Source organism: Callionymus lyra, chromosome 12 (genome assembly GCF_982586985.1).
Source record: "Callionymus lyra chromosome 12, fCalLyr1.hap1.1, whole genome shotgun sequence".
NCBI lineage: Eukaryota > Metazoa > Chordata > Actinopteri > Syngnathiformes > Callionymidae > Callionymus > Callionymus lyra.
This window is the reverse complement of record NC_141829.1, coordinates 15,587,067-15,613,161: the sequence shown is the minus strand read 5'-3', so window position 1 is coordinate 15,613,161 and position 26,095 is coordinate 15,587,067. Positions and strand designations below refer to the sequence as shown.

Sequence of the window (26,095 nt, the reverse complement as noted above, 5' to 3'; positions counted from 1 at the left end):
TAACAGTTAACCATTTTATTTAGTCGTAGTCGTTTCAATATCTCGTCAACTCCTCAGAGGGACATACAGTATTTTCTGTAATATTCAGGTCCTCAGCAGCAGCTATTCCTCTTTAACTCAATGCACATCCTCATCACTCTCTTCAGACAACTCTCAGAGACACCTTTATGGTTTTTATTTTTATCTTTATTTAGCTTGCACTAAATTCTGGTTCTCAGCTCAAAACAAAATTTGGAATGTTTCAATTTGCACATTAGATGTGAGATTTAAACTGAAATTGAAGGTGTTCCCTCAGCAGGTTCCCTCTATTAAAATGTTCAAAAACTGTCAAGCAGACTCTGATTGACACATGGAAATAATAAGTAGCTGTGAGGTCAGCTGGCCAAGTTCAGCTAGCTTGTTTCTTCCACGAACTCAGTCTTAATATCCGACCCCAACATTGCCGGTTGACTATGATCGCTGATGTGCCGAGAGCGGTCTGTCTGTCTGAACTTCCTCACATCCTCCTCTTTTGTCTCCGTCTCCTTGCTTCTCCTCTTCAGCTGTCTCTGTGTGTTCAGGGGGTTGAGCTTGTATCGTCTTTGCGTGTCTTCTTCCACCGCCTTGAACACCAAGTCGGTGATGTCTCTCCGGAGCCTAATGAGAGTCACCGGATCTTTAATCTGGCGCATGTCTGCCACCATCACCTCTGCAAACTGCCGCAGGATATCGGATTTATGCACGGGAGTCTCCTCTGCTGGATCGGACGCCTCCTCGTTTAGGAGTGCCGGGAACGGCAGGAATTCTGTAACCTGATGATTCAAGCTGGAACAGAGAGGCGACGTGGAGGTTGAAGCCAGAGATCCCACATCCTCATCTGGATCTCGAAGAGTCTCTTCCAAGTCCAGTGGGCATCGGAACATGTGTCTCATATCTGGGTCGATACTCTCGTCAGCGCCCTCTGTCTCGTCCACTTCAAACTTGTCATCCTGCAAATAGAGAATGACATTTGTTCAAGTAAACAGACACTTCAAATCGCTATGATATTGAATGTATCCATGCGTTTCTCATAAATCCGGAGTGATCCATCACACGAACCTTCATCAATGAAAATATAGCTTGGATGTTGTGACGATGTCTGAACAACTCACCTGATAGATTTCACTCCGTCTGAAGACAATGTAAGGTCTCAAGAAGTCCAGTTTCCTCAAAAGGAACTTCTGCTGCATGGTGGCGGGCTTGTCCGGCCGGGAAATGATCCTCACGTACTGAGTGCGCAGAGAGCGAGCTCTCCTCTCAATGTCTGACACTGAAAGGAAGAAATAAAACATCAGAAATAAGAAATTGTTGTCATGATGGCAGGAGTAACCTGGGAAGCCAACAAGCTTAAAAAGGGTTTTTATGTTCATCTTCACAGACGATGAAGCAGTGACCACTTATTGCATTTATTTACCAATCTGAGGAAACATTTTAAATTGGCCGAACAACGATGAACGAGGAATATTATCGTTTTGCATGTATGTTTTTTATAGCTAAAAACAAATGGAGGTTGTAGTTACTGGCAGAGATGCATGTCCACGTGACAGCCATTTGAATTCAAACAAAAAACCTTGAAAAAACAAAACAGATAAACACTGAAACAAAAAAAAAACTTACAGCATAACTTCACAAAAGATGAAAATAACTAAAACAAGAACATCCACAATAACCAAACACTGTCTCCACATGTGTAAGTCACAGTGAACTATAGATTTAGTTTATAGAAACTCGAGTTGGGACTCACCAGGTCTCCCGATGGAAGAAGCCAACTGAGCCCACAGTCGGTTCTTGAGCTCTTTGTCGTGGTAGGACTCCAGTGAGGAGTTAAAGAGCGACTCATGTAGCTTCCAAAAGTCTATCAAGATGTCGTCCATGTTCCCTCCCCACTGTGGACCCCGGACGAAAGTACGGTACCGACTCATGTGCATGTGTCACTGGAGAAGACGGTCGAGACTCACAGGAGTAGCACCGTCTTCTTCTGTTGCTGTTTACATCTTGGACAGCGCTGAGCCCACACTGACCCCTGTGTTGTGAAGAAGAACTGCATCAATATCGCCAACAGAATCTCCGAATCCCACTGGCTGCAGCTTGGAGAACATAAACAAATTATAACACTATTATGGCAAACTACATCAAAATAAAAATAAAATACCAGTATAGTATTAGTTATTGGACTTTTTGATTATTTTTTTTAATCATCTATCCCCAGAAGATGCCATGACCCCCGTGTGATTTGAAATGAAAACATGAAAGGTTAATGTAGTTTGTCGTTCTGTCCTCATCTTGACAGGCATCTTATTTGAGGGAATCCAAAGTATTTTGGCAGCCATCGGCAATGAAGACACCAGTTAAGAATACTTTTTGACAACTTAAAAAAAGACTAGTATTAATGAAATAGATCCAAATACGTACAAGTGTTATATTGTAAAACAAGAAAAAAAAAACCAAACATTTATTAATTCTTGTTGTGCATTTCAAACAAGAATACGTACCAGCTGTGTATTTTCAATGGCTTCTATCAGTCGAGCGTGTGCTTCTGAGAATTTTAGCATTTTAACGGAGGGAACCTGCTGACTGAACAACTTAATTTTCTACATCTTTCAACGGCACCGTGAAATAAAAAAATGTCCGTAAACAGCAGATCGTGGGTTCTTGTTTGATCCGTAACACGCCACAACATTATTATAACAATGTTGAAACTGAGATACCAAAATGTTAACAACATGTACCACCAATAATAACTGCAATAAAAATGACAACTGTTTCAGCTTTCAGTTGTTTATGTTGTTTTTGTGTTCTTTAACCAAAAATACATTTGTTTGTTTGTTTAACAAGTTCAGGTTAACACAATAAAAACTCAATTGCTCTTCGGCATGTCATTTTTCTGTAGGAGGTTCTGGTGCGCCGTCCTTTGGTTGTTCAAGTAGTGCTTGTGCTCCTTCCTCTTGTCCTGCTACTGGTCCTTCATCCTTGTTTTCCTCATTGGGGAGTGCTGGTTGCTCTTTCCTTTTGGTTCTAAAGGATCTGTATGAATGTGAAAGTCAAGAAAAGTAAGTTCACATTTATGTGACCAGATTAACTTCAACACACTCACGCTGTGTGTGTAGAATCTCTCTCCGCTCCGTTTTTCTTCCACCAACAGAAGCATATAATGCAAACTAACAATGCCACTGCCACAACCAGTGCAGCAACTAAACCCCAACGACCACGGCTTTCATCTGTAGGAGTCACAGGATCAGCATCTGTAGGATTCAGAGGATCAGCATCTGTAGGAGTCACAGGATCAGCATCTGTAGGAGTCACAGGAAAATCAACAACTTATTTGATCAACCCAGCAAACGGATCTTCTGAATTAACATTGAATCGTCACTGTCATCTGAAGAGTATTTTGAGAGTTTTGCAGAATGAAAGACATATTTTAGCCTCAGATCAAAGACAGAGGTGACACAGGAGGAGAGAAAATAAAGTTGACTTTGTTGTTGTTGTACAGAGAAAATGACTCACAGTAGTGACCAGTAGGAGGTGTAGTAGAAGTCTACTGGACCATAGAATGAAGGGTATGTATGAAGACAAGAACAGTGTTGACAGTCTACATGTGTGGAGCAGCTGAAGGACAGAAGACTCACCTGACAGGTGTAGAGTGACTTCACAGATGGTCTTTGGTGCAACACTATCTTGTAAAGCAAATTCATATTTAGTGTTGTTCTGTGTCATGTTGGGTTTCTTGAAGATGAGTGAGAACATTCCAGAGGATATTTCACCACAGAGGATCTTGACAAGATTTGTCTGATTACTTTTTTTTAAACACTCATGGGTGCAGTTTGAGGTCTGACATTCAAATTGGTGCATTGGTGTTTCGTTCTCCTTGCCAGGCTCCTGCCATGACACAGTTTTGATGTCGGTAATTAAACCAGTGTAATTACAGTCCCACTGCAGCTTCATGCCCACTGTTCCGTGGACACGGTGCTCGGAGACAGTTCTCTGCAGACACACTGAAGTAGCTGAAGACAGACGGCAGCAGAGTGAAGAAGAGTGTGGAGCATGTTCAGCAACAGCAGAGTCATAAGTCTCACCCAACAACACGCTGACCACCGTCATCTTCATCATCTTCATCATCTTCTTCATCATCACCACATGTAACGTTTAAGGGCTAGGGTCTTTTGTCTAGGTTCGATACAGGAGCCCAGGGGATTGAACAAGAGACTGTCGACTTAAGGTTGAAAAAAATATATATTTTAAATTAACAGAGGTAAATTCCAGACACAGGTAAATCAAAATACAATTTTGATGTCATAAACAAAACCAAAACGTTCAAGTATTTTCTCTTTTTGTATTAGAGTCCAGTTCATAAATGTTCATAATCCAATTGAGGGAGGAAATAGAGTCATGTCCCAGGTTCGGAGGAAGAAAAAACAGAGGTACTCCTACCGCGATGTAGCGGGGGTTGGGCAGCTCGCCATCATTTCACCTCGGTGAAATGAAAAGTCATCAAAGGGAAAAAATAAAAATAAAAAACCTGACCTGAAAACATAATTCAGGAAAGAAAACCCAAATTAATTACGCATTAAATACATTAAATAAATACAGCATAATTCAAACATTCATCAACAAAAATAATTTCATTCAATATAAATCAAAGTAAAGTGCACTTAATATCAAAGGCATGAAGCCAATATCAATGTTTCAGGAATCTGTTGCGCAACATTTTTCAATTTCCCAAACAGCTGTTTCTTTAAAACAAATGACCGCTTGGGCATTCGTCGCTTCGAGTTCAAAACAACAACTTCAACTCACCGATGAGTAGCGTGAACGGATAGGTGACGAAAACCGCTGCAGTATAGTGATCTCGATTTCTGATCCGACTTTTAAAGTCCGCGTCAAAGAGTTTTTTTTAAAAGTCCGCGTCAAAGAGTTTTTTTTAAAAGTCCGCGTCAAAGAGTTTTTTTTAAAAGTCCGCGGCAACAGCGTGTGGGGGCTGCTACCGGCAACCACAGGAAGCGGAAGTCACGTGGAGGAGGAACTTGTCCCGCTAAAATAAGAGCCGGACCGGAAGTGGATCGTTTCTATCTATATGTGGGTTACACTTTCCCCCCCTGATCCCATGTACGTCCTCGGACATGGTCTAGGCTGGCACCGGACGGTTGTCTGGCTGGGGACAGTAGGAACCACACAATCTTCATCTTCCTGAAGAGCGAAAGTGAAGGTGGAGCTGAGTCCATGTAGGAGGCTTTGGATGCTCTTCAACAATGGACGGCCGAGCTGTGAATACTGCAGTCTATCTGGAGGTTGTCTCGAGCGAGCTGAACGACGCAGAACTGGCTCGAGTTCAGGACTCAATGGCTCCGAGGTCAAAGGTAGGTCGGTTTCATGATCACTGGCGGAGGGTTCTGACTGAGGAGGAGAACCCACAGCCAAGGGAACTTCAGCAGGAGAGAAAAATTCAGGGAGTTCAATGTTGATGTCAGGCACTTCAGGTTCCACTGTACCCACAGGCAAGGTTTCCTCTTCTGAGGACTCGGGCTCACCAACTACAGAGCCTCCATCATCCGGATTGACAGAAGCTCGAGGCGGAACAGGGGCCTCAGAAGGTTCAAGGCAAGGAGCAGCCTGTTGGGCAGTGGGCAGGTCAACAAAAGTGGTGAATTTAACAGGGTTGTGCGTGGAGGGAACGTGCACAATAAAACTGTTGTCATTCTCAGCATCATCGTCAGCAGGAATGAGAGGAGGCAGGGGAAGAAGATTCCTTTTCTTCTTTCCCAGTTTGTCAGGCTCTAGAACAGGTAGGTACCCACAGGGAAGAAGGAGATCTCTGTGTAATGTTCTTTCTGGCTTGTCTTTGCCTTCTGGGGTTACAGTGTAAACAGGAAGATTTCCAGCTTTCTTTATTACTATGTACACATGGGGCTCCCATCTGTCTGCCAGTTTATGCTTGCCCCTCAGACGTACGTTCCGCACCAAGACCCTGTCTCCAAAGCTTAATTCTGATGGGGTTACCCGGCGATCAAAACGCAGTTTATTTCTGTTCATCAACTTTTGTGAGTTTTCAATAGCCAGTTTATAACTCTCTTCTAGATGGGATTTTAGCTTTTGGACATACTGGGTATGTGACTCTGGCTTGTCATCATTTAAGGGTAGACCAAAAACCATGTCCACTGGAAGTCTGGGTTGGCGGCCAAAAAGCAGTTCGTACGGTGAATATCCAGTACTATCGTTTTTGGTGCAATTGTAAGCGTGTACAAGAGGTTTGACGTAATCCTTCCAGTGTTGTTTTTGTTGCTCTGTGAGTGTACCTAGCATGTTCAGCAAAGTTCGGTTGAACCGCTCAACGGGATTGCCTCTTGGATGGTATGGAGTTGTTCGGATTTTGTGGATACCAGCCAGTTCACAAAGTTCTTTTATAATCTTGGACTGGAAGTCAGCACCTTGATCACTGTGCAGCCTTTCTGGAATGCCATAATGCACAAGGAAGTGGTCCCAGAGGCACTTGGCGACAGTCGTGGCCTTCTGATTCGGAGTTGGCACAGCGATTGCGTACTTCGTAAAGTGGTCGGTCATGACAAGGATATCTTTGGTTCTTCCATCTGGCTCTACAGAGAGGAAATCCATACACACCAGTTCTAATGGACGGGACGTTAGGATGTTTACAAGAGGTGCGGCGTGTTCAGGCAAGGATTTGCGTCGCACACATCTCTCGCAGGTCCGGATTTTATTGATCACATCCAGCGACATCCGTGGCCAGTAAAAACAGGAACGGACTAGGTCCAAGGTTCTCTCTGTCCCCAAATGACCCATCTGGTTATGCAGCTGGTGAAGCACTTCAGCCCGGAATTCTTCTGGCAGCACTAGCTGGTAGGTGCTCTCACTCCCAATCTGTCTCCTTCTGACGAGAAGGCTGTTACGGAGCTCCAACTTGTTAACTTCTCTCAGTATCAGAGGCAGATCTGGGAGCTGATCCCTCAGCTTTGGCGGCGGCGACTCCCCTCGCTCGAGCTGTGCGATGACGTGCTGGAGAATGGAGTCGGCACGCTGCTTACTGGCGATCTCAGCGGCAGAGAACTGCGGAAGCAAGGGAAGGGAGAATTGATCGTCGTTCATAAAACTGTCCGGCACACTGCCAACATGAGTGGACATGGACAGCAGTAGAGCATTAGTGGGGTCACCAGCGATTGAACGGCACAGATGGCGGTCGGAGATGGCACGGATCGTCTGTTGGTCGAGAGAGATACTGGCTGGATCTAGATGTTGCTGGGCAAATTTGACGATTCGTTCTTGTTCTTTTCTGGATGATGGGTCATCAGCCAGCTCACCATGGGGCCTGCGAGACAAGCCATCGGCATCTGCATTCTGCTTGCCGGCTCTGTAAACAATCTTAAAATTAAAGCTGGACAAGGCAGACAACCAGCGATAACTGGTGGCATCAAGCTTGGCTGATGTGAGCAGGTAAGTCAATGGGTTGCTGTCTGTAATCACTGTGAATTGGGAACCATACAAATAGTCGTTAAATTTCTCACAGACTGCCCATTTAAGAGCTAAGAACTCCAGCTTGTGGGCAGGATAATTGGCCTCGCTCCTGGTAAGTCCACGGCTGGCATAGGCTACAACTCGATTCACCCCGTCATGTTCCTGATAAAGGATGGCACCAAGGCCGCTCGAACAAGCGTCGGTGTGCAGGGTGTAGGGCTTCTCAGGGTCAGCAAATGCTAGGACAGGAGCAGAGGTTAGTTTCAAGATGATCATTTGAAAGGCATCTTGACATTCTGGTGACCAACGACCTCCGAATGGCTCTTTTGGGTTAAAATAAGCATCAGGCTTGATTCTGGCCTTCAGCTTCTTCTGAAACGGAGGGTAACCGGCGGTGAGGTCGTGGAGTGGCTTCACGATAGCTGAGTATCCATGCACAAACCTCCGGTAATACCCAGCAAACCCTAGAAAGGACCTTAGTTCTTTGAGGTTCCGAGGGACTGGCCATGAAGTAAGGGTCTTTATTTTGTCTGGGTCAGTTTCAATACCTTCCTGAGAAACTACATGTCCAAGGTATTTCACAGACGTTTGAAAGAATGAGCATTTCTCTACAGACAATTTTAACCCAAACTCCTTCAAGCAATTTAGGACCTTCATCAACCGCTCTTCGTGCTCCTCAAGAGTCGGTGCGAAGACTAGGAGATCGTCGATGAACACCAAAACCTCTTGTAAGTGTAGTTGCCCCATACACCGCTCCATAAGCCGCTGGAAGGTGCTTGGGGCGTTGGTCACACCCTGTGGCATCCGATTGAACTCGTAAAACCCTAGTGGGCAAACAAACGCAGTCTTTTGTTTATCAGCCTCCTCCATCTCGATCTGGTAATATCCCGACTTTAGGTCAAGAACTGAAAACCATTTGGACCCTGACAGTGCAGAAAGTGTGTCCTCCAACTTCGGTAGCGGGTAAGCGTCCTTAATAGTTTGCAAGTTTAATTTTCTATAGTCTATACATAGACGAATACTTCCATTTTTCTTTCGCACGACCACTATTGGGGATGCGAAAGGCGACTCGGATTCTCGAATGACACCAGACTCCAACAGTTCCTGCAGGTGTTTTCTCACAGCATCAACATCCTGAGGGTGGATTGGCCGGGGTCTCTGTTTGAATGGACTTGGGTCGGACAGATGGATGTGATGTCGGACTTTGTCCGTTCGGCCAAAATCCAGGTCGTGCTTGGCGAAAACCTCAGGGATGTTGTTGAGCTGTCTTGTAATTCGCCGTTTCCATTCAGGTGATAGTGGAGAATCCCCAAAGTCGTAGTGTGTCGACAGTGGAGTGCTTTCAGGTTGGTCAGTAAGGACGTTTAGCCGTTTTGCATGGACATTTTGGAAGGAACATACTTCTGCAATGATAGCTCGGGCTCGAATGGTGACATCATGGTCGGACTCATTGGTCACTATGACCGGCAAATGGCACGGGCAACGTGCCGGCAGGTCAGCGAGGCAAGACTTCACGATGAGACCACCAGGCAGTGAGTATGAAACCGGATGTTCAATCATGACAGCCTTCTCCATTTTCAGAAATCGCGTGGCCAGGAATCCCTCGAGGACTATAGTCTGGCCGGCAAAGATGGTGCATGGGTGCTTTAACTGCAGAGGGGCACACTGGTTATCCAAGCTGTTCATATGGCGATGTTGAAGGATACGCACCACGGATTGGTAACCAGGAGCGGAGGGTTGGAGAGGCTGGTCAAGGTGACTGTCAAAGTTTAGTCTGTAGGCAGCATCAAGGGTGTTGGTGCCTATGAGGATCATTTGTTGAGACTGCTTCAAATCAGGAATTATAAGGGCCAGAGTGTCGATGGTAATCGTGGAACCAAGGAGGTCAGGAGGAAATGTCACGTTCAGTTCGATGTACCCAAGGTAAGGTACAGACTGTCCGTTTGCTCCTTCTATTTCTAAGAGGTCATGCAGTGGTTTAATCTGGTGATCAGAAAGGTACTCGTTGTAAAACGAGTGGGGCACTGTAGTGACTTGGGAGCCAGTATCAAGGAGACAGTTTATGTGGGTTCCCTTAATCTGAATCCGACCGGTGCTCTTGGTTCCGACAAGGCCTCGGGGTAGATGTGGCAGTATGCACGTAGTCTTGGGACATGGTCTGTTGTGGATAGCAGCTCCTGAGAGTCCCTGCACAGAAGCTGGTTCTAGTTTAACTGACCAGTCTGAATGTTCTTTTTGTTCCAGTCATGCTGTTTCTGGCGTAGCTGTTTTTTCTTCTGCTCAACCAGAGTTGCATTGGCTGCATTGGTGCAGGAGGACGAAATGTGCCCATCTTCACCACAGTTAAAGCAGTACCATGGCTTGGGCTTTGCTTGGGGCTGAAATGAAGGGTGGCTGGACTGACGCGGCACAGTTTTGAACTTTGCTGAACTTCGCTGTGTCGTAAGGAAGACAGAAAACTGCTGCTGGAGTTGCGCCATTTGTTTCTTCAGTTCCTTGATTTCATTACTGCCAGAATGTCCACAGGAACAAGTGCTCTGTGACTGGATGTTGGCTTTCTGCTTTGAACACACAGAACCTATGTGTCTTTTCATCAACATCTCCCTAGCTTGTTGCCTGTCTTCTTCCATGCGTAGTAACAACAGGAGTTCCGAGAATGGTGGCGGGTTAATGCGCCGCTGCTCCAGTTGTAACTTGGTTATCACCTCGTTTTCCCAGCATCCCCGCAGAAACTGCTTCAGTAGGTGTCTGTCTGTCTCAGCAGCCGTTATCCCTCCTCTCTTCACCACTGTATTGAGCGTGAGCTGAAGCCGCTGGAGATACACCGATGGCCGCTCCCCTGGATTCTGCAAGATGTTCAGGTATTGGGCGTACAACTCTTCACCATCCTGTACCGTGCCGAAAGCTGAATCCAATACACGTAGTAAGACATTAGGCAGAGTAGTTGGGGCCAAACCTTTAATTAGATCTGCAGCGGGGGTCAGCAGGCTCTCCATGATCCTTCTGGTGACGTATAATGCAGATATCCCTGGGTCAGCAAGAAGGAGGTCAATTTGGACTCGCCATGAATCAAAATCAGCTTCACTGGTCGGCTTCGGAATGCGTCCAGAAAAAGAGCGAAGGTGCACGGGAGAAGGTACATTCAGGTTAGTATTTCGGACAACATGCTCTACTACAACCCTCTGTATCTCAGGAGGACTCAGGTCATTGTGCGACAGGGAAACCCTTGGCACAGACCCAGCTCTCATGGGTTCTGGTTGGGGCATATGCCTACGTCTTGCCCCCTGCTGTTCAATGAGAGACGGACCAGGGGGTGGTCGAGGAGATAGGGGCGCAGGCAGGGACGTCTGGGTCTCAGTCACAGGTGGTTCTGCCTTCAGCAAGTACATTTCTGGTTTCTCGCCGTACTCTCCTTTCTTATGTCCATTTTCATTATCATTTTTATTATCTTCGTCCTCAGTTGCTCCACTTAAATGCTCACGGATTTGATCCATCACTGTTTTTAGCACGTCCTCTAAACGTGTGCCGCTTCGGTCTGCTATCGCTCTAAAATTAGTGAGGTAATCGTGGGGAATATTGCTGCTACTTGCTGTGGCGACATACTCATAAGCGAGAGCAGTAAGGCTATACACATGGTCGTGAACAGAAGTATAGTCGTATGGGAGTAATCGAGCTAAGGCGCTAAAAGCGCTACCTTCTTCGAACTCAACGATCAGGTTTTTATAAAAAGTGCTTTTCGGGTCGCTAACAGGCAAAACATTTTTAAGTGAACCATATGTGCGGAGTTCATCAAGGACTTCATCATCGGCACTAGTATTAGTGACACCCATGATCAATACAGAGCGCGATATATTCACCCCTGATAGAACAACAAAATCCATTTTTGACATGAAAAAAAAACAAGTATCAGACAAGCAATTTATTCAACCCACTTGGGCTCCTCCTGGCTAGCTCGCCACTTGTAACGTTTAAGGGCTAGGGTCTTTTGTCTAGGTTCGATACAGGAGCCCAGGGGATTGAACAAGAGACTGTCGACTTAAGGTTGAAAAAAATATATATTTTAAATTAACAGAGGTAAATTCCAGACACAGGTAAATCAAAATACAATTTTGATGTCATAAACAAAACCAAAACGTTCAAGTATTTTCTCTTTTTGTATTAGAGTCCAGTTCATAAATGTTCATAATCCAATTGAGGGAGGAAATAGAGTCATGTCCCAGGTTCGGAGGAAGAAAAAACAGAGGTACTCCTACCGCGATGTAGCGGGGGTTGGGCAGCTCGCCATCATTTCACCTCGGTGAAATGAAAAGTCATCAAAGGGAAAAAATAAAAATAAAAAACCTGACCTGAAAACATAATTCAGGAAAGAAAACCCAAATTAATTACGCATTAAATACATTAAATAAATACAGCATAATTCAAACATTCATCAACAAAAATAATTTCATTCAATATAAATCAAAGTAAAGTGCACTTAATATCAAAGGCATGAAGCCAATATCAATGTTTCAGGAATCTGTTGCGCAACATTTTTCAATTTCCCAAACAGCTGTTTCTTTAAAACAAATGACCGCTTGGGCATTCGTCGCTTCGAGTTCAAAACAACAACTTCAACTCACCGATGAGTAGCGTGAACGGATAGGTGACGAAAACCGCTGCAGTATAGTGATCTCGATTTCTGATCCGACTTTTAAAGTCCGCGTCAAAGAGTTTTTTTTAAAAGTCCGCGTCAAAGAGTTTTTTTTAAAAGTCCGCGTCAAAGAGTTTTTTTTAAAAGTCCGCGGCAACAGCGTGTGGGGGCTGCTACCGGCAACCACAGGAAGCGGAAGTCACGTGGAGGAGGAACTTGGCCCGCTAAAATAAGAGCCGGACCGGAAGTGGATCGTTTCTATCTATATGTGGGTTACACACAGATCTCAGCACTGAAGAATCTCAAGTCCACCGCAGAACTTCACGAGTGTCTGACGAGCACAAGTCAACATGGACGACAACATTGAGAAGAAATGAATGTAGAGGAGAAAACAAGTAAATAATGTAGAGAAGAAGAGAAAGGTCAAAGGTAAGTGAAAGTAAGTGAGTGTTTGATGATGAATTCCAGGTTATGTGGAGAAACCTGTTCTATGAAGCAGATCAAGTCTTTTCACATTCTTGTTTTCTGTAATCGAGCAACTCTGACGTGGGAACAACTCATCTGTTTTTGCTCACCTGTCCATGGTAACCTGTTAACGCTCACCTGTCCACACTCATCTGTCTCAACTCAAATCAACTTTATTTATAAAGCGCTTTAAAAACAACAACAGTCATTACAAAGTGCTGTACAGTGACATAAAAGAAAGCATTGTTAAAACACACTTGGGCCTTGGCACAGCAGTCGATCAGCCGACCTGAGGCAGCGTGCAGGAGCATGATGGAGGAGCAGCTCCGAGAGGTATGACGGGGAGAGGCCATTTAAAAATTAAAAAACAAATAAATTCTTGAATTTTTCACAACGGACTGTGCTGTGTCTCAAATCGCATACTAGCGTACTAAAAGTTAGTATTTTTAGTACGTTAGTGTGTCTCAATTCTTAGTATGCTAAATTTAGTGCGCCATGCACACTAAATTGGCATACTAACACGCCCACAAAACTAGCATGGTTTGATGGACACTAACCACACTAAACAGCCGTCATTTTAGTGACGTTTTAAACGGAAGTTACGTCATATATAAATGCATATATATGCATATACTTAAATGTGTATTTTCAGCAGCAGTAGGAGGATAAACACGTCTTCGCTGCTGATACCAGCTTAAATATCTCGCGATTATTTAGATTCTCATATTTTTTCTTTATTTCTTTTTCCAAAGTTGCAATACGTGCTGCCAGCAGGTGTCGGCGATAGCGTTCAAACAGCTGCTTGAAACATCGTTAAATAGAAGTAGAAGAAGAAGCTGTCATGTGATTTCCGGTTAGTGTGTAGCTTCAGGGTTTGATTTGAGACATACTATCTGCGGAGAATTTGCGTACTAGTTAGTATGCATACTAAACTGATGCATACTAACTTCTAGCATACTAAGATTAGTATGCGATTTGAGACACAGCACTGGTATCTAAACCAGCAGTCCTTTAAAATCTGAAAGGAGACGTGCAGCTGGTCCTTCTTCCACGTGTCCGGTCATTGATCCAGGGCACAGGTGCGTAACAGATGAGTTGATCCAGGGCACACGTTTTGCCTTTGGCTACAAAAGCAGAAGAACCGGTCCACAGAGGAAGACGAGCAGCAGCACAGGGTATATTTGTCCACAGGAAAAGTCCACTTCAAACAGAACAGGTCTATGATCTGAGATCGTGCTGTCACAGACCTCCATATTAGACACACATAGACCAAAAGACAACTCGAGGTCCAGCGTATGTCCTTGTTCGTGTGTGGGACCACGTACCCACTGAACCAATTTAGAAGAGTCAATGATGCTTGAGAGTCCTTCACCAACGGCTTATCCACTGCCATCAGGTGAGCCCGCACTGAAGAAATCTTGCCTGTCTATTGCTAAACTTATGGTAAAGACGCTGTAGTCAAGGTACTCATAGGAATTATAATCCAGTGAAATTTTTAAATTAAGGTCTTAAGGATTCTTTCTTATTTAATTTTGAAAATGTCGTCATAAATGACTATATTTAAGGATCATTTATTTCAAATTTCTACAGTAAAATCTCTCCAAATTTACCAGGATAGTAGTCAAGGTCATCATGAATCATAATCCAGTGAAATTTTTCACTTAACTTCTAAGGATTTTTTATTTATTTAATTTTTAAAATGTCGTCATTAACATATAATGACTATATTTAATGATCATTCATTTCAAATTTCTACAGTAAAATCTCTCCAGATTTACCGGGATATTAGTCAAGGTACTCATTAATCATATACAATATATATGATATAATCATTTAGTCCAAAGAAAATAGAACAGGTTTATACGGGCAACAAACACGGTTAAAGTTCGAGAAGAGCGCCGGACTCACCGGCGCTGATCCAAGACGTAAAATCCAGGCTACGGGCAAAGACTTGTTCGCCAGGGATCTGGGGTTCAACGAGGCGACCCTAGTGGGAGCTGGAAGCCGAGATCCATCCGATCTTGAGGCCAGGCGAAGTGACGTCAGATGCCGGTGATTCACCCCCCGCAAAGAGAGCCTGGACAGGGGTTGACAGCGCGGCCCGTCAAACACACGGGGTCACATGTGTCAAGCAGGAGCCGATCGGATCCAGCAAGCGTCGGCAGACAGCGAGAGGAAGATATAATCCATGTCCTGGTTTAAAAATGGACGAAGAGTGTGCTAGCCATAGCTTCAGCATCACTCGCTGTCTTTCCCGCGTTCACGCTTCTTTCGGCGGAGCGGGGCCGGCATTCGGAACAGGTGAGCTGGTATTCCAGCTCGGAGAAGAGGCAACGTTTTTGGGAACAGAGAACGTTTTCCGAAATTCGGTTGAAAACGAATGAGGAGCTGACGATCATACACAAGCCGAGACTCGAGCTGTGCAGTGACAAGTGTAAGAATTAACTTTAAAACTAAGCATAGCAGGAGCGGTAGACGAGCAGCCACACTCACCTGTCCACGCTCACCTGTCCACACAGGTTTTGGTTGCTGATATAACTTTTTTTTTTTAAATTAAGTATAAACAGTATTTTAAATGTGTATTGTTTTTTTTAATTTTTTTTAAAGTGCCTAGTGTGACCACTTCAGTAAAGTTGGCCCGATATTGGCAGATTCGATCTTTGTGCGTTAATAACTCGGGAACGATAGTGTTGAATTACTAATCTTACCTCTTTACAATCAGAGTTACGTGCTGTGTTGACTACAAGCACGTTTGAACGACAATATTGAGTTGTATTGTCCTGATAAAATACACAGAACTCTACGCAGACGGCAACTGATATGGCTTTTAAGGGACCGTCCTCCAATAGATGAACAGTGAAAAAGGGTTGACTTCTCTGAAAAGTGTCTTTCTAACTCCTTTACTTCAAGTCATATTGTCAGCGCATTTATGTGACTAATAAAGGACTACCATATTATTCTAACTACACTCATTACTTTTTTTAATTCACCTTTCAAATCTATAATTATATGCAATATTTCATTAACATTTTGTAATAACTTGTAATCACAACGCTGATGGTCACACAATGTATCTCACTTATGTTGGACCTTCATATCAAGTTACTACACTCATTACCTTTTCAAATGTGTGACCCTGGTCTAGAAAGGCGCTTTACAAATAACCATTACTTACTTGCTTACTTACTAACTGTCATGTTTTGGTGCTTTCCTGTTTTATTTTGTAGTCGGTTTCCTGTTTTGGTTCGTGTCTTTGTTTTTGTCTTGACAGACGCTGGCAGGTGCGCGGCTGGGGGTGATTGAATGGCGGGTTCTTCCCACAGAAAAGGAGCGTCGCGGACCTGAAGAACTCGCCAAGAATTGAGTTTCCAGACTAGGTTGGCATTCGTAGATTCTCTTTGCTCGTGTTCCCTATGAACTTTTTCCTGAAGACCCCTGACGTTGTCAGCGCCTTGTTTTGCTCACGTTAGTCTTTTTCCTCTTTTGTTTTAGTTCCGGATCTGAGATCCCGATCTCCTGCCGCGTCCTGCCTTCGTCCCGAGTTCCTGATTTGTTTTTTGTTTCGGTCCCTTCCGACCGCTTGGAATATTAAAAGACTTTGCTTGAACATTTATTCCGAGGATATTTGTCCACTTCCGCTTCTGGGTCTCCTGCCGAGTTCCACCCGTGACAGAATTCTCTGGCCACCAAATGGACCCAGCGGAAGTGAAGGAGCTCCGCCGAGCCCTCGGTTCTCAAGGAACCAGACTTTGTTCGCTCGAGGAGATGACACGGGAGAGTCACGCAGCGCTGGTCCAGCTGTCAGCCGCCGTGGGTGAGTTGACTCTCCGTGTGGCCCCTCCCGCACCTGTTGCAGCCGCTGCAGCTAATTTTGATTGTTTCTCTGACAAGATGCGCCGGGTTTTTGACCTACCACATCGCTCCCCCGCGGTGTCCTCTCGCAAACTACTCAGGTTACGACAGGGCGAGGAGTCTGTGGGGCATTACTCGGTAGATTTCCGAATTTTAGCTTTTCCAGAGACTTATCAATGAGGTCTTAGGGGACTTTTTGTGTACGTTTATCTTGACGACATTCTGATCTTTTCCAGTTCTCCTGAGGAACACGTCAGCCACGTACGCCGCGTACTCCAACGATTATTAGAGAACAGACTGTTTGTCAAGGCAGAGAAGTGCGAGTTCGGAGTCCCCACAGTGAGTTTTTTGGGTTTTATTCTAGGGCAGGGTCAGCTGCGGCCAGATCCCATGAAGGTGGAGGCAGTTGCTCAATGGCCGGTGCCTGTTAGCCGAAAGGAATTGCAGCGATTCTTGGGTTTCGCTAATTTTTATCGCAGGTTCATCCGGGGTTATAGCCAGGTTGCCGCTCCATTAACCCAGCTTACCTCCACCAAGAGTGCTTTCACCTGGTCCTCCAAGGCGGACGACTCCTTCAACCGGCTGCGCTCGCTGTTCTCCTCCGCGCCTATCCTACTACACCCCGACCCAGCCCGTCAGTTCATCGTGGAGGTGGACGCTTCGGACACCGGCATAGGGGCAGTGCTGTCCCAGAGGTGCGCCAGGGACAATAAGGTGCATCCCTGTGCTTTCTATTCCCGGAAGCTGTCCCCAGCGGAGCAGAATTATGACATTGGCAACCGGGAGCTCCTGGCGGTGGTGGCGGCACTTCAGGAGTGGAGGCATTAACTGGAAGGCTCAGAGGTACCCTTTCTGGTTTTGACGGATCATCGGAACTTACTCTACCTACAGGAGGCCAGGCGCCTGAACTCCGCCAGGCCCGTTGGGCCCTGTTTTTGGGTCGTTTCGACTTTTCCCTGACGTACCGCCCGGGAGGTAAGAACGTTAAGCCTGATGCCTTATCCCGTCAGTTTGCTCCTTCCCAGGAGGGTCTGGCAGAGCAGACCATCCTTCCAAAGCAGTGTTTTATCAGGGCGGCCAGCTGGGATATAGAGAGGGTTGTTCAGGAGGCCCAGGAGAGTGACCCAGGACCTAGCTCTGGACCGCCTGATAGACTGTTTGTTCCGCAGCCAGCTCGTGCCCAGGTTCTTCAGTGGGGGCACACCCACAAGGTAGCGTGTCACCCGGGCGTTTCAAGGACACTCTCTTTTCTCAGGCAGAGATTCTGGTGGCCGGAGATGGCACGCGACGTCCTGGAGTTTGTGGATTCATGTACCACGTGTGCTCGCGGAAAGTCCTCCTGTCGCCCCCCCGCTGGACTCCTTCGACCCTTACCTGTGCCGAGTCGCCCCTGGTCGCACATCTCTGTGGATTTCGTCACCGGTCTCCCTCCTTCCATGGGTAGGACAGTTATCCTGACAGTAGTGGACCGCTTTTCCAAGATGGTTCACTTTATCCCCCTGATAAAGTTACCGTCAGCCTTGGAGACAGAGGACCTGCTGGTCCTACATGTTTTTCGACTCCATGGTATCCCGGTAGACATTGTCTCGGATCGGGGACCCCAGTTCTCCTCGCAGGTATGGAGAGCTTTCTGTAGATCCCTGGGGGCTAAGGCTAGCCTTTCGTCGGGGTACCATCCGCAGAGCAACGGCCAGACGGAACGGGCCAACCAGGACCTGGAATCAGCTCTACGCTGCGTGTCAGCTCGTCACCCGGCCTCCTGGTGTCAGCACATCCCCTGGGTGGAGTATTCTCACAACTCCCTAACTTCATCTGCCACTGGGAGGTCACCATTCATGGCAGCGTATGGTTATCAACCACCTCTCTTCCCCTCTCAGGAGAGGGAGGCAGCGGTTCCCTCAGTTCGGGCCCACCTACGACGTTGTCGATCTGTCTGGCACCAGACCAGGGCGGCCTTATCCCGCACCGCTACAAGAAATCAACGCCTCGCTGACAAGCACCGTGTGCCAGCCCCGAGGTACTCACCTGGCCAGAAGGTCTGGCTATCCACCCGGGACCTTCCCCTTCCAGTGGAATCACGCAAGCTGGCTCCTAGGTTCGTGGGGCCGTTCGAGATTGAAAGGATCATTAATCCCACTGCCATGCGCCTCAAGCTCCCTCCGTCGCTCAAGGTCCATCCCACCTTCCACGTCTCTCTCCTGAAGCCCGTCTCAACCAGTCCTCTCAGTGCGCCAGCCGAGCCTCCACCTCCTCCGCTCATCATTGACAATCACCCTGCGTACAAGGTCCACAAGATCCTGGAGGTTCGCCGCAGAGGTCGGGGCTTCCAGTACCTAGTGGACTGGGAGGGCTACGGTCCAGAGGAGCGCTCCTGGATCTCCCGCTCACTCATCCTGGACCTCTCCCTCCTCCGAGACTTTTACCGGGAGCACCCGGAAAGACCGGGTAGAACGCCTGGAGGCGCTACCTAGAGGGGGGGGTACTGTCATGTTTTGGTGCCTTCCTGTTTTATTTTGTAGTCGGTTTCCTGTTTTGGTTCGTGTCTTTGTTTTTTGTCTTGACAGACGCTGGCAGGTGCGCGGCTGGGGGTGATTGAATGGCGGGTTCTTCCCACAGAAAAGGAGCGTCGCGGACCTGAAGAACTCGCCAGAGAATTGAGTTTCCAGACTAGGTTGGCATTCGTATATTCTCTTTGCTCGTGTTCCCTATAAACTTTTTCCTGAAGACCCCTGACGTTGTCAGCGCCTTGTTTTGCTCACGTGAGTCTTTTTCCTCTTTTGTTTTAGTTCCGGATCTGAGATCCCGATCTCCTGCCGCGTCCTGCCTTCGTCCCGAGTTCCTGATTTGTTTTTTGTTTCGGTCCCTTCCGACCGCTTGGAATATTAAAAGACTTTGCTTGAACATTTGCTCCGAGGATATTTGTCCACTTCCGCTTCTGGGTCTCCTGCCGAGTTCCACCCGTGACATTAACATTACAATAAAATATATCATTATTACTTTCTTTCTAGATGAGTTCAACCATTTCTTCATAGTTTCATGGAAATAATTTCGATTTTTCTCCAATCTGCAGGTGATCGGTGACGGTCAGAAGAGGGCAGTGTGGTACTCTGCTACGTGTTCAGTGTGTGTGTCAGTGTGTGTTTTGTGTTTAAGGTGTGTAACAATGTGTTTCACACAGTGTGTTTACTTCCTCAGAGTCCACGTTAGATAATGTGACTGTTGTGACTGAAAACTAAAAAGGACAAAAAACGGCAACATAAAAAAATCATAAAAATCTGTATATGCCGATAAAATTTTATTTTATATAAAATAACTTATTTTTCTAAATATGATCAGAAAACCCACTTCACTCGTAAACAAATAACTTGAGGAAGTTAAATTTAGAGTTAATACAGTAATAAATACAAACTAAAATTGTTATTTTTTTCTTCAAGATACTGGTATTAGTTCTACTCTACCCACGGAAATATCATCAAATGGCTGCAAGTTTATATTTTACCTGTGTATTGTTTTTGATTGTTAAATCGCTTTGTGACCCTGGTCTAGGAAGGCCCTTTACAAATCACCATTACTTATTAACATGTGGCCCCTGGGCTGCTCTCATGTCTACTCTGATGACACTCTCGAACAGACGCAGATCCTCTTTGCTCCTGCAGGAGGTGGTAGACCCATGACTCCTCTGGATCTGGCCTGGATGAACAGATCCACCTCCACCTGTTGTTAAAAGATAACGACTCCACTATTGATAATCTATTGTGTGTCCTAAAGGTTTGTCCAGTCAGTCTAACACTGACTCAAGTCTTCAACATCCTGACGAGTTCACGAAACATGACTTGATTGTTGGAATAACAGAGATGAATCCAGGAGTCTGATTCAAGACAAACAGTATGAAGTCAATGTATTTTTTCCTCATCGGAAGTATTAGTCGCTTTAAGCCATCACCTTTCGAGTCAGTAATGAGTGGTGTACTTTGCTGTCATGTGATTGGATAAGAACCACAAACAGTCAATGACATCATCGTGTCGTGTCCTGTGATTGGATAAGCACCTGGTTAGTAGCACAAACTATTTCAAAATATACGTAATGGCTGAAGAAGGATTACTCATTGAATTTGGTTGCTACATTTATACATTAAAAAAAGAAAAGATTTAAGTATATATTTTAACTGTGTATTGTTTTTTTTATTGTTAAAGTGCCTAGTGTGACCACTTCAGCAAGGTTGGCCCGATATTGGCAGATTCGATCTTTGCGTGTTAATAACTCGGGAACATTACAGTGTTGAATTACAAATCTTACCTCTTTACAATCAGAGTTACGTGGTGTGTTGACTACAAGCACGTTTGAACCACAATATTGAGTCGTATTGTCCTGATAAAATATAGGGATCCCTACACAGACGGCAAGTGACATGGCTTTTAAGGGACCGTCCTCCAATAGATGAACAGTGAAAAAGGGTTGACTTCTCTGATAATTGTCTTTTTAACTCCTTTACTTCAAGTCATATTGTCAGCGCATTTATGTGACTAATAAAGGACTACCATATTATTCTAACTACACTCATTACTTTTTTAATTCACCTTTCAAATCTATAATTATATGCAATATTTCATTTACATTTTGTAATAACTCTGTAATTACAACGCTGATGGTCACACAATGTCACTTATGTTGGACCTTCATATCAAGTTACTACACTCATTACCTTTTCAAATGTGTGACCCAGGCCTAGAAAGGCGCTTTACAAATAACCATTACTTACTTGCTTACTTACTAACTTTATTAAAAAACACAGAAACACTGTACAACGGAGACATTGAGGGTTTTTTTTGAGAAAAGAAAGATTGATTTCATTTTTAAGTAAGCAGGCGAGGAAAAGCATGTTGGTGAGTACAAGCTTTTATTCGTATTTTCAATATGTTTTGACATTTTATTTTCTTATATTTAATCAATGATAATAAATTAAAATGTCAAAAGCTACAAAGATGCATTTTGATCCACTGCAATCTATAACGTAAATAACGTGATCCGCACAAATGCACCAACATGTACGAATGTTTGATAATGTTTCTGAAGCTCATGTGTTCTTTTGTCGGACTTGTTAAATCGTTGTGTACTAATCTCTCAAAATCAGCTGTCACAGGTGGAACTCGGCAGGAGACCCAGAAGCGGAAGTGGACAAATATCCTTGGAGCAAATGTTCAAGCAAAGTCTTTTAATATTCCAAGCGGTCGGAAGGGACCGAAACAAAAAACAAATCAGGAACTTGGGACGAAGGCAGGACGCGGCTGGAGATCGGGATCTCAGATCCGGAACTAAAACAAAAGAGGAAAAAGACTCACGTGAGCAAAACAAGGCGCTGACAACGTCAGGGGTCTTAGGTAAAAGTTCATACGAAACACGAGCATAGAGAATCAGCGAATGCCAACCTCGTCTGGAAACTCAATTCTCTGGCGAGTTCTTCAGGTCCGCGACGCTCCTTTTCTGTGGGAAGAACCCGCCATTCAATCACCCCCAGCCGCGCACCTGCCTGCGTCTGTCAAGACAAAAGCAAAGACACGAACCAAAACAGGAAACCGACTTCAAAATAAAACAGGAAAACACCAAAACATGACAGTACCCCCCCTCTAAGTAGCGCCTCCAGGCGTTCTACCCGGTCTTTCCGGGTGCTCCCGGTAAAAGTCTCGGAGGAGGGAGAGGTCCAGGATGAGTGAGCGGGAGATCCAGGAGCGCTCCTCTGGACCGTAGCCCTCCCAGTCCACTAGGTACTGGAAGCCCCGACCTCTGCGGCGAACCTCCAGGATCTTGTGGACCTTGTACGCAGGGTGATTGTCAATGATGAGCGGAGGAGGTGGAGGCTCGGCTGGCGCACTGAGAGGACTGGTTGAGACGGGCTTCAGGAGAGAGACGTGGAAGGTGGGATGGACCTTGAGCGACGGAGGGAGCTTGAGGCGCATGGCAGTGGGATTAATGATCCTTTCGATCTCGAACGGCCCCACGAACCTAGGAGCCAGCTTGCGTGATTCCACTGGAAGGGGAAGGTCCCGGGTGGATAGCCAGACCTTCTGGCCAGGTGAGTACCTCGGGGCTGGCACACGGTGCTTATCAGCGAGGCGTTGATTTCTTGTGGCGGTGCGGGATAAGGCCGCCCTGGTCTGGTGCCAGACAGATCGACAACGTCGTAGGTGGGCCCGAACTAAGGGAACCGCTGCCTCCCTCTCCTGAGAGGGGAAGAGAGGTGGTTGGTAACCGTACGCTGCCATGAATGGTGACCTCCCAGTGGCAGATGAAGTTAGGGAGTTGTGAGAATACTCCACCCAGGGGATGTGCTGACACCAGGAGGCCGGGTGACGAGCAGACACGCAGCGTAGAGCTGATTCCAGGTCCTGGTTGGCCCGTTCCGTCTGGCCTTTGCTCTGCGGATGGTACCCCGATGAAAGGCTAGCCTTAGCCCCCAGGGATCTACAGAAAGCTCTCCATACCTGCGAGGAGAACTGGGGTCCCTGATCCGAGACAATGTCTGCCGGGATTCCATGGAGTCTAAAAACATGTAGGACCAGCAGGTCCGCTGTCTCCAAGGCTGACGGTAACTTTATCAGGGGGATAAAATGAACCATCTTGGAAAAGCGGTCCACTACTGTCAGGATTACTGTCCTACCCATGGAAGGAGGGAGACCGGTGACGAAATCCACAGAGATGTGCGACCAGGGGCGACTCGGCACAGGTAAGGGTCGAAGGAGTCCAGCGGGGGGGCGATGAGAGGACTTTCCGCGAGCACACGTGGTACATGCAGCCACAAACTCCAGGACGTCGCGTGCCATCTCCGGCCACCAGAATCTCTGCCTGAGAAACGAGAGTGTCCTTGAAACGCCCGGGTGACACGCTACCTTGTGGGTGTGCCCCCATTGAAGAACCTGGGCACGAGCTGGCTGCGGAACAAACAGTCTATCAGGCGGTCCAGAGCTAGGTCCTGGGTCACTCTCCTGGGCCTCCTGAACAACCCTCTCTATATCCCAGCTGGCCGCCCTGATAAAGCACCGCTTCGGAAGGATGGCCTCCTCTGCCAGACCCTCCTGGGAAGGAGCAAACTGACGGGATAAGGCATCAGGCTTAACGTTCTTACCTCCCGGGCGGTACGTCAGGGAAAAGTCGAAACGACCCAAAAACAGGGCCCAACGGGCCTGGCGGGAGTTCAGGCGCCTGGCCTCCTGTAGGTAGAGCAAGTTCCGATGATCCGTTAAAACCAGAAAGGGTACCTCTGAGCCTTCCAGCCAATGCCTCCACTCCTGAAGTGCAGCCACCACCGCCAGGAGCTCCCGGTTGCCAATGTCATAGTTCTGCTCCGCTGGGGACAGCTTCCGGGAATAGAAAGCACAGGGATGCACCTTGTTGTCCCTGGCGCACCTCTGGGACAGCACTGCCCCTATGCCGGTGTCCGAAGCGTCCACCTCCACGATGAACTGACGGGCTGGGTCGGGGTGTCGTAGGATAGGCGCGGAGGAGAACAGCGAGCGCAGCCGGTTGAAGGAGTCGTCCGCCTTGGAGGACCAGGTGAAAGCACTCTTGGTGGAGGTAAGCTGGGTTAATGGAGCGGCAACCTGGCTATAACCCCGGATGAACCTGCGACAAAAATTAGCGAAACCCAAGAATCGCTGCAATTCCTTGCGGCTAACAGGCACCGGCATTTGAGCAACTGCCTCCACCTTCATGGGATCTGGCCGCAGCTGACCCTGCCCTAGAATAAAACCCAAAAAACTCACTGTGGGGACTCCGAACTCGCACTTCTCTGCCTTGACAAACAGTCTGTTCTCTAATAATCATTGGAGAACGCGGCGGACGTGGCTGACGTGTTCCTCAGGAGAACTGGAAAAGATCAGAATGTCGTCAAGATAAACGTACACAAAATCACTCAAGAAGTCCCCTAAGACCTCATTGATAAGTCTCTGGAACACCGCTGAGAGGGGCGAATTAAAACCGGCGGTCAGTGACTCCCCGATATAAGTGTCGAGGGCCTGGCGCTCCGGGCGAGAAACCTTGTACAGTCGACTACAGGGAAGTGGAGAACCAGGAAGTAGGTTGATGGCGCAGTCATAGGGACGGTGCAGTGGTAGGGATAGCGCCCTCTCTTTGCTAAAAACCTCACCCAAACTGTGGTACTCCGGAGGAACGGAGGAAAGGTCAGGAGGGGGAGAGATGGGAAGTGGAGGACGAGAGGAAGTAGGTGCAGAACGGAGACACTGTGAATGACAATGCGGGCTCCAACCAAGTACCGTGGAGTTCACCCAATCAAAGTGAGGGTTATGGATACGAAGCCAGGGGAGACCGAGAACAATAGGAGAAGAGGGAGAAGAAATCAGAAGAAAACAAATTAACTCAGAGTGGTTACCCGAAATCGTGAGGGAAAGGGGAGTAGTCTGGTGAGTAACGTCGAGTAGTGGTCGGCCATCTATGGAGCAGACCGGGCGGGGAACGTCTAGTTTAACCAGGGGAAGGTTGAGGGAAAGAGCGAAGTCTCGGTCAATAAAATTGTCGTCAGCGCCAGAGTCGATTAGTACAGTTTCCGCCGTCGAAGTCAAGTCAACCGTCAAAAGACCAGGTAGGGTGATCCGGTGAGTCGGGTCATGAGACGAACGAGTGTGTCCCACCCGAGCACTAACCTTAGGTCGACTGGGGCAGACACGTAGTCGATGACCAGGCTCGCCGCAGTACAGACACAGTCCCTTCGTGAGCCTGTGGGAGCGCTGTTCCGGAGACAAACGTGTCCGACCCAGCTGCATCGGCTCATCGGGTGGCGGCGTCGGAGTCTCAGGAGTCAACAGAGGCGCTGGTTGGTCAAAAGGAGGAAAAGAAGGAGAGAAAACGTCCCTGCCATGTTCCCTGCGGCGCTCCCTCAACCTATTATCAATCCTGATGGCTAGGCTGATAAGAGCCTCCAACCCCTCTGGTTCCTCCCGTGTGGAGAGTTGATCCCTGACTGCGCTACCTAACCCCTGGGTAAACGCGGTGATCAGTGCGGGTTCATTCCAACCACTCTCAGCAGCTAAAATTTGGAAATCTACCGAGTAATGCCCCACAGACTCCTCGCCCTGTCGTAACCTGAGTAGTTTGCGAGAGGACACCGCGGGAGAGCGATGAGGTAGGTCAAAAACCCGGCGCATCTTGTCAGAGAAACAGTCAAAATTAGCTAGAGCCGGAGAGTTAGCCTCCCACAGGGAAGTAGCCCAGTCCGCTGCTCTACCCCGGAGGAGGTTTATTAGATAAGCGATCTGAGCGCGACCCGCAGAAAACAAGGAGGGCTGCTGGCTAAATACTAACTGAACTTGGAGCAAAAAGCGTGAACAACCACCCACTTCTCCACTATAATATCCCGGCGTGGGTATCGTGGGTTCGCGTAGAACCGGCAGCCTCAGATTTAGCAGGAGCAGAGACAGTCGGCGTGCGTACAGAGGCTGCAGCGGCTGCAACAGGTGCGGGAGGGGCCACACGGAGAGTCAACTCACCCACGGCGGCTGACAGCTGGACCAGCGCTGCGTGACTCTCCCGTGTCATCTCCTCGAGCGAACAAAGTCTGGTTCCTTGAGAACCGAGGGCTCGGCGGAGCTCCTTCACTTACGCTGGGTCCATTTGGTGGCCAGAGAATTCTGTCACGGGAAGAACCCGCCATTCAATCAC

General features: G+C 47.0%; 1 protein-coding gene and 1 long non-coding RNA gene across 3 annotated transcripts in view; both read right to left on the bottom strand.

The window, feature by feature from the left end:
• Nucleotides 1–164: 164 nt before the first annotated feature.
• Nucleotides 165–1,966, bottom strand: LOC148068430 (uncharacterized). Its single transcript, XM_087804243.1, has 3 exons — nt 1,763–1,966; nt 1,131–1,288; nt 165–968 (listed from the first exon to the last, which is right to left on the bottom strand). Exons 1-3 carry the CDS (start codon nt 1,944–1,946, stop codon nt 393–395), a joined length of 918 nt encoding a protein of 305 aa, XP_087660369.1. The 5' UTR covers nt 1,947–1,966; the 3' UTR covers nt 165–392.
• A 947-nt stretch (nt 1,967–2,913) lies between these two features.
• The window catches only part of LOC148068428 (uncharacterized), a 36,986-nt gene continuing 13,804 nt past the window's right edge, over nt 2,914–26,095 (bottom strand). For both annotated transcript variants that reach the window (XR_015713193.1, XR_015713192.1), the window contains exons 4-5: nt 3,113–3,260; nt 2,914–3,042 (exon numbers count right to left, since the gene is read on the bottom strand). This is a non-coding gene — a long non-coding RNA (uncharacterized LOC148068428). The remainder of the gene's footprint in view (nt 3,043–3,112; nt 3,261–26,095) is intronic.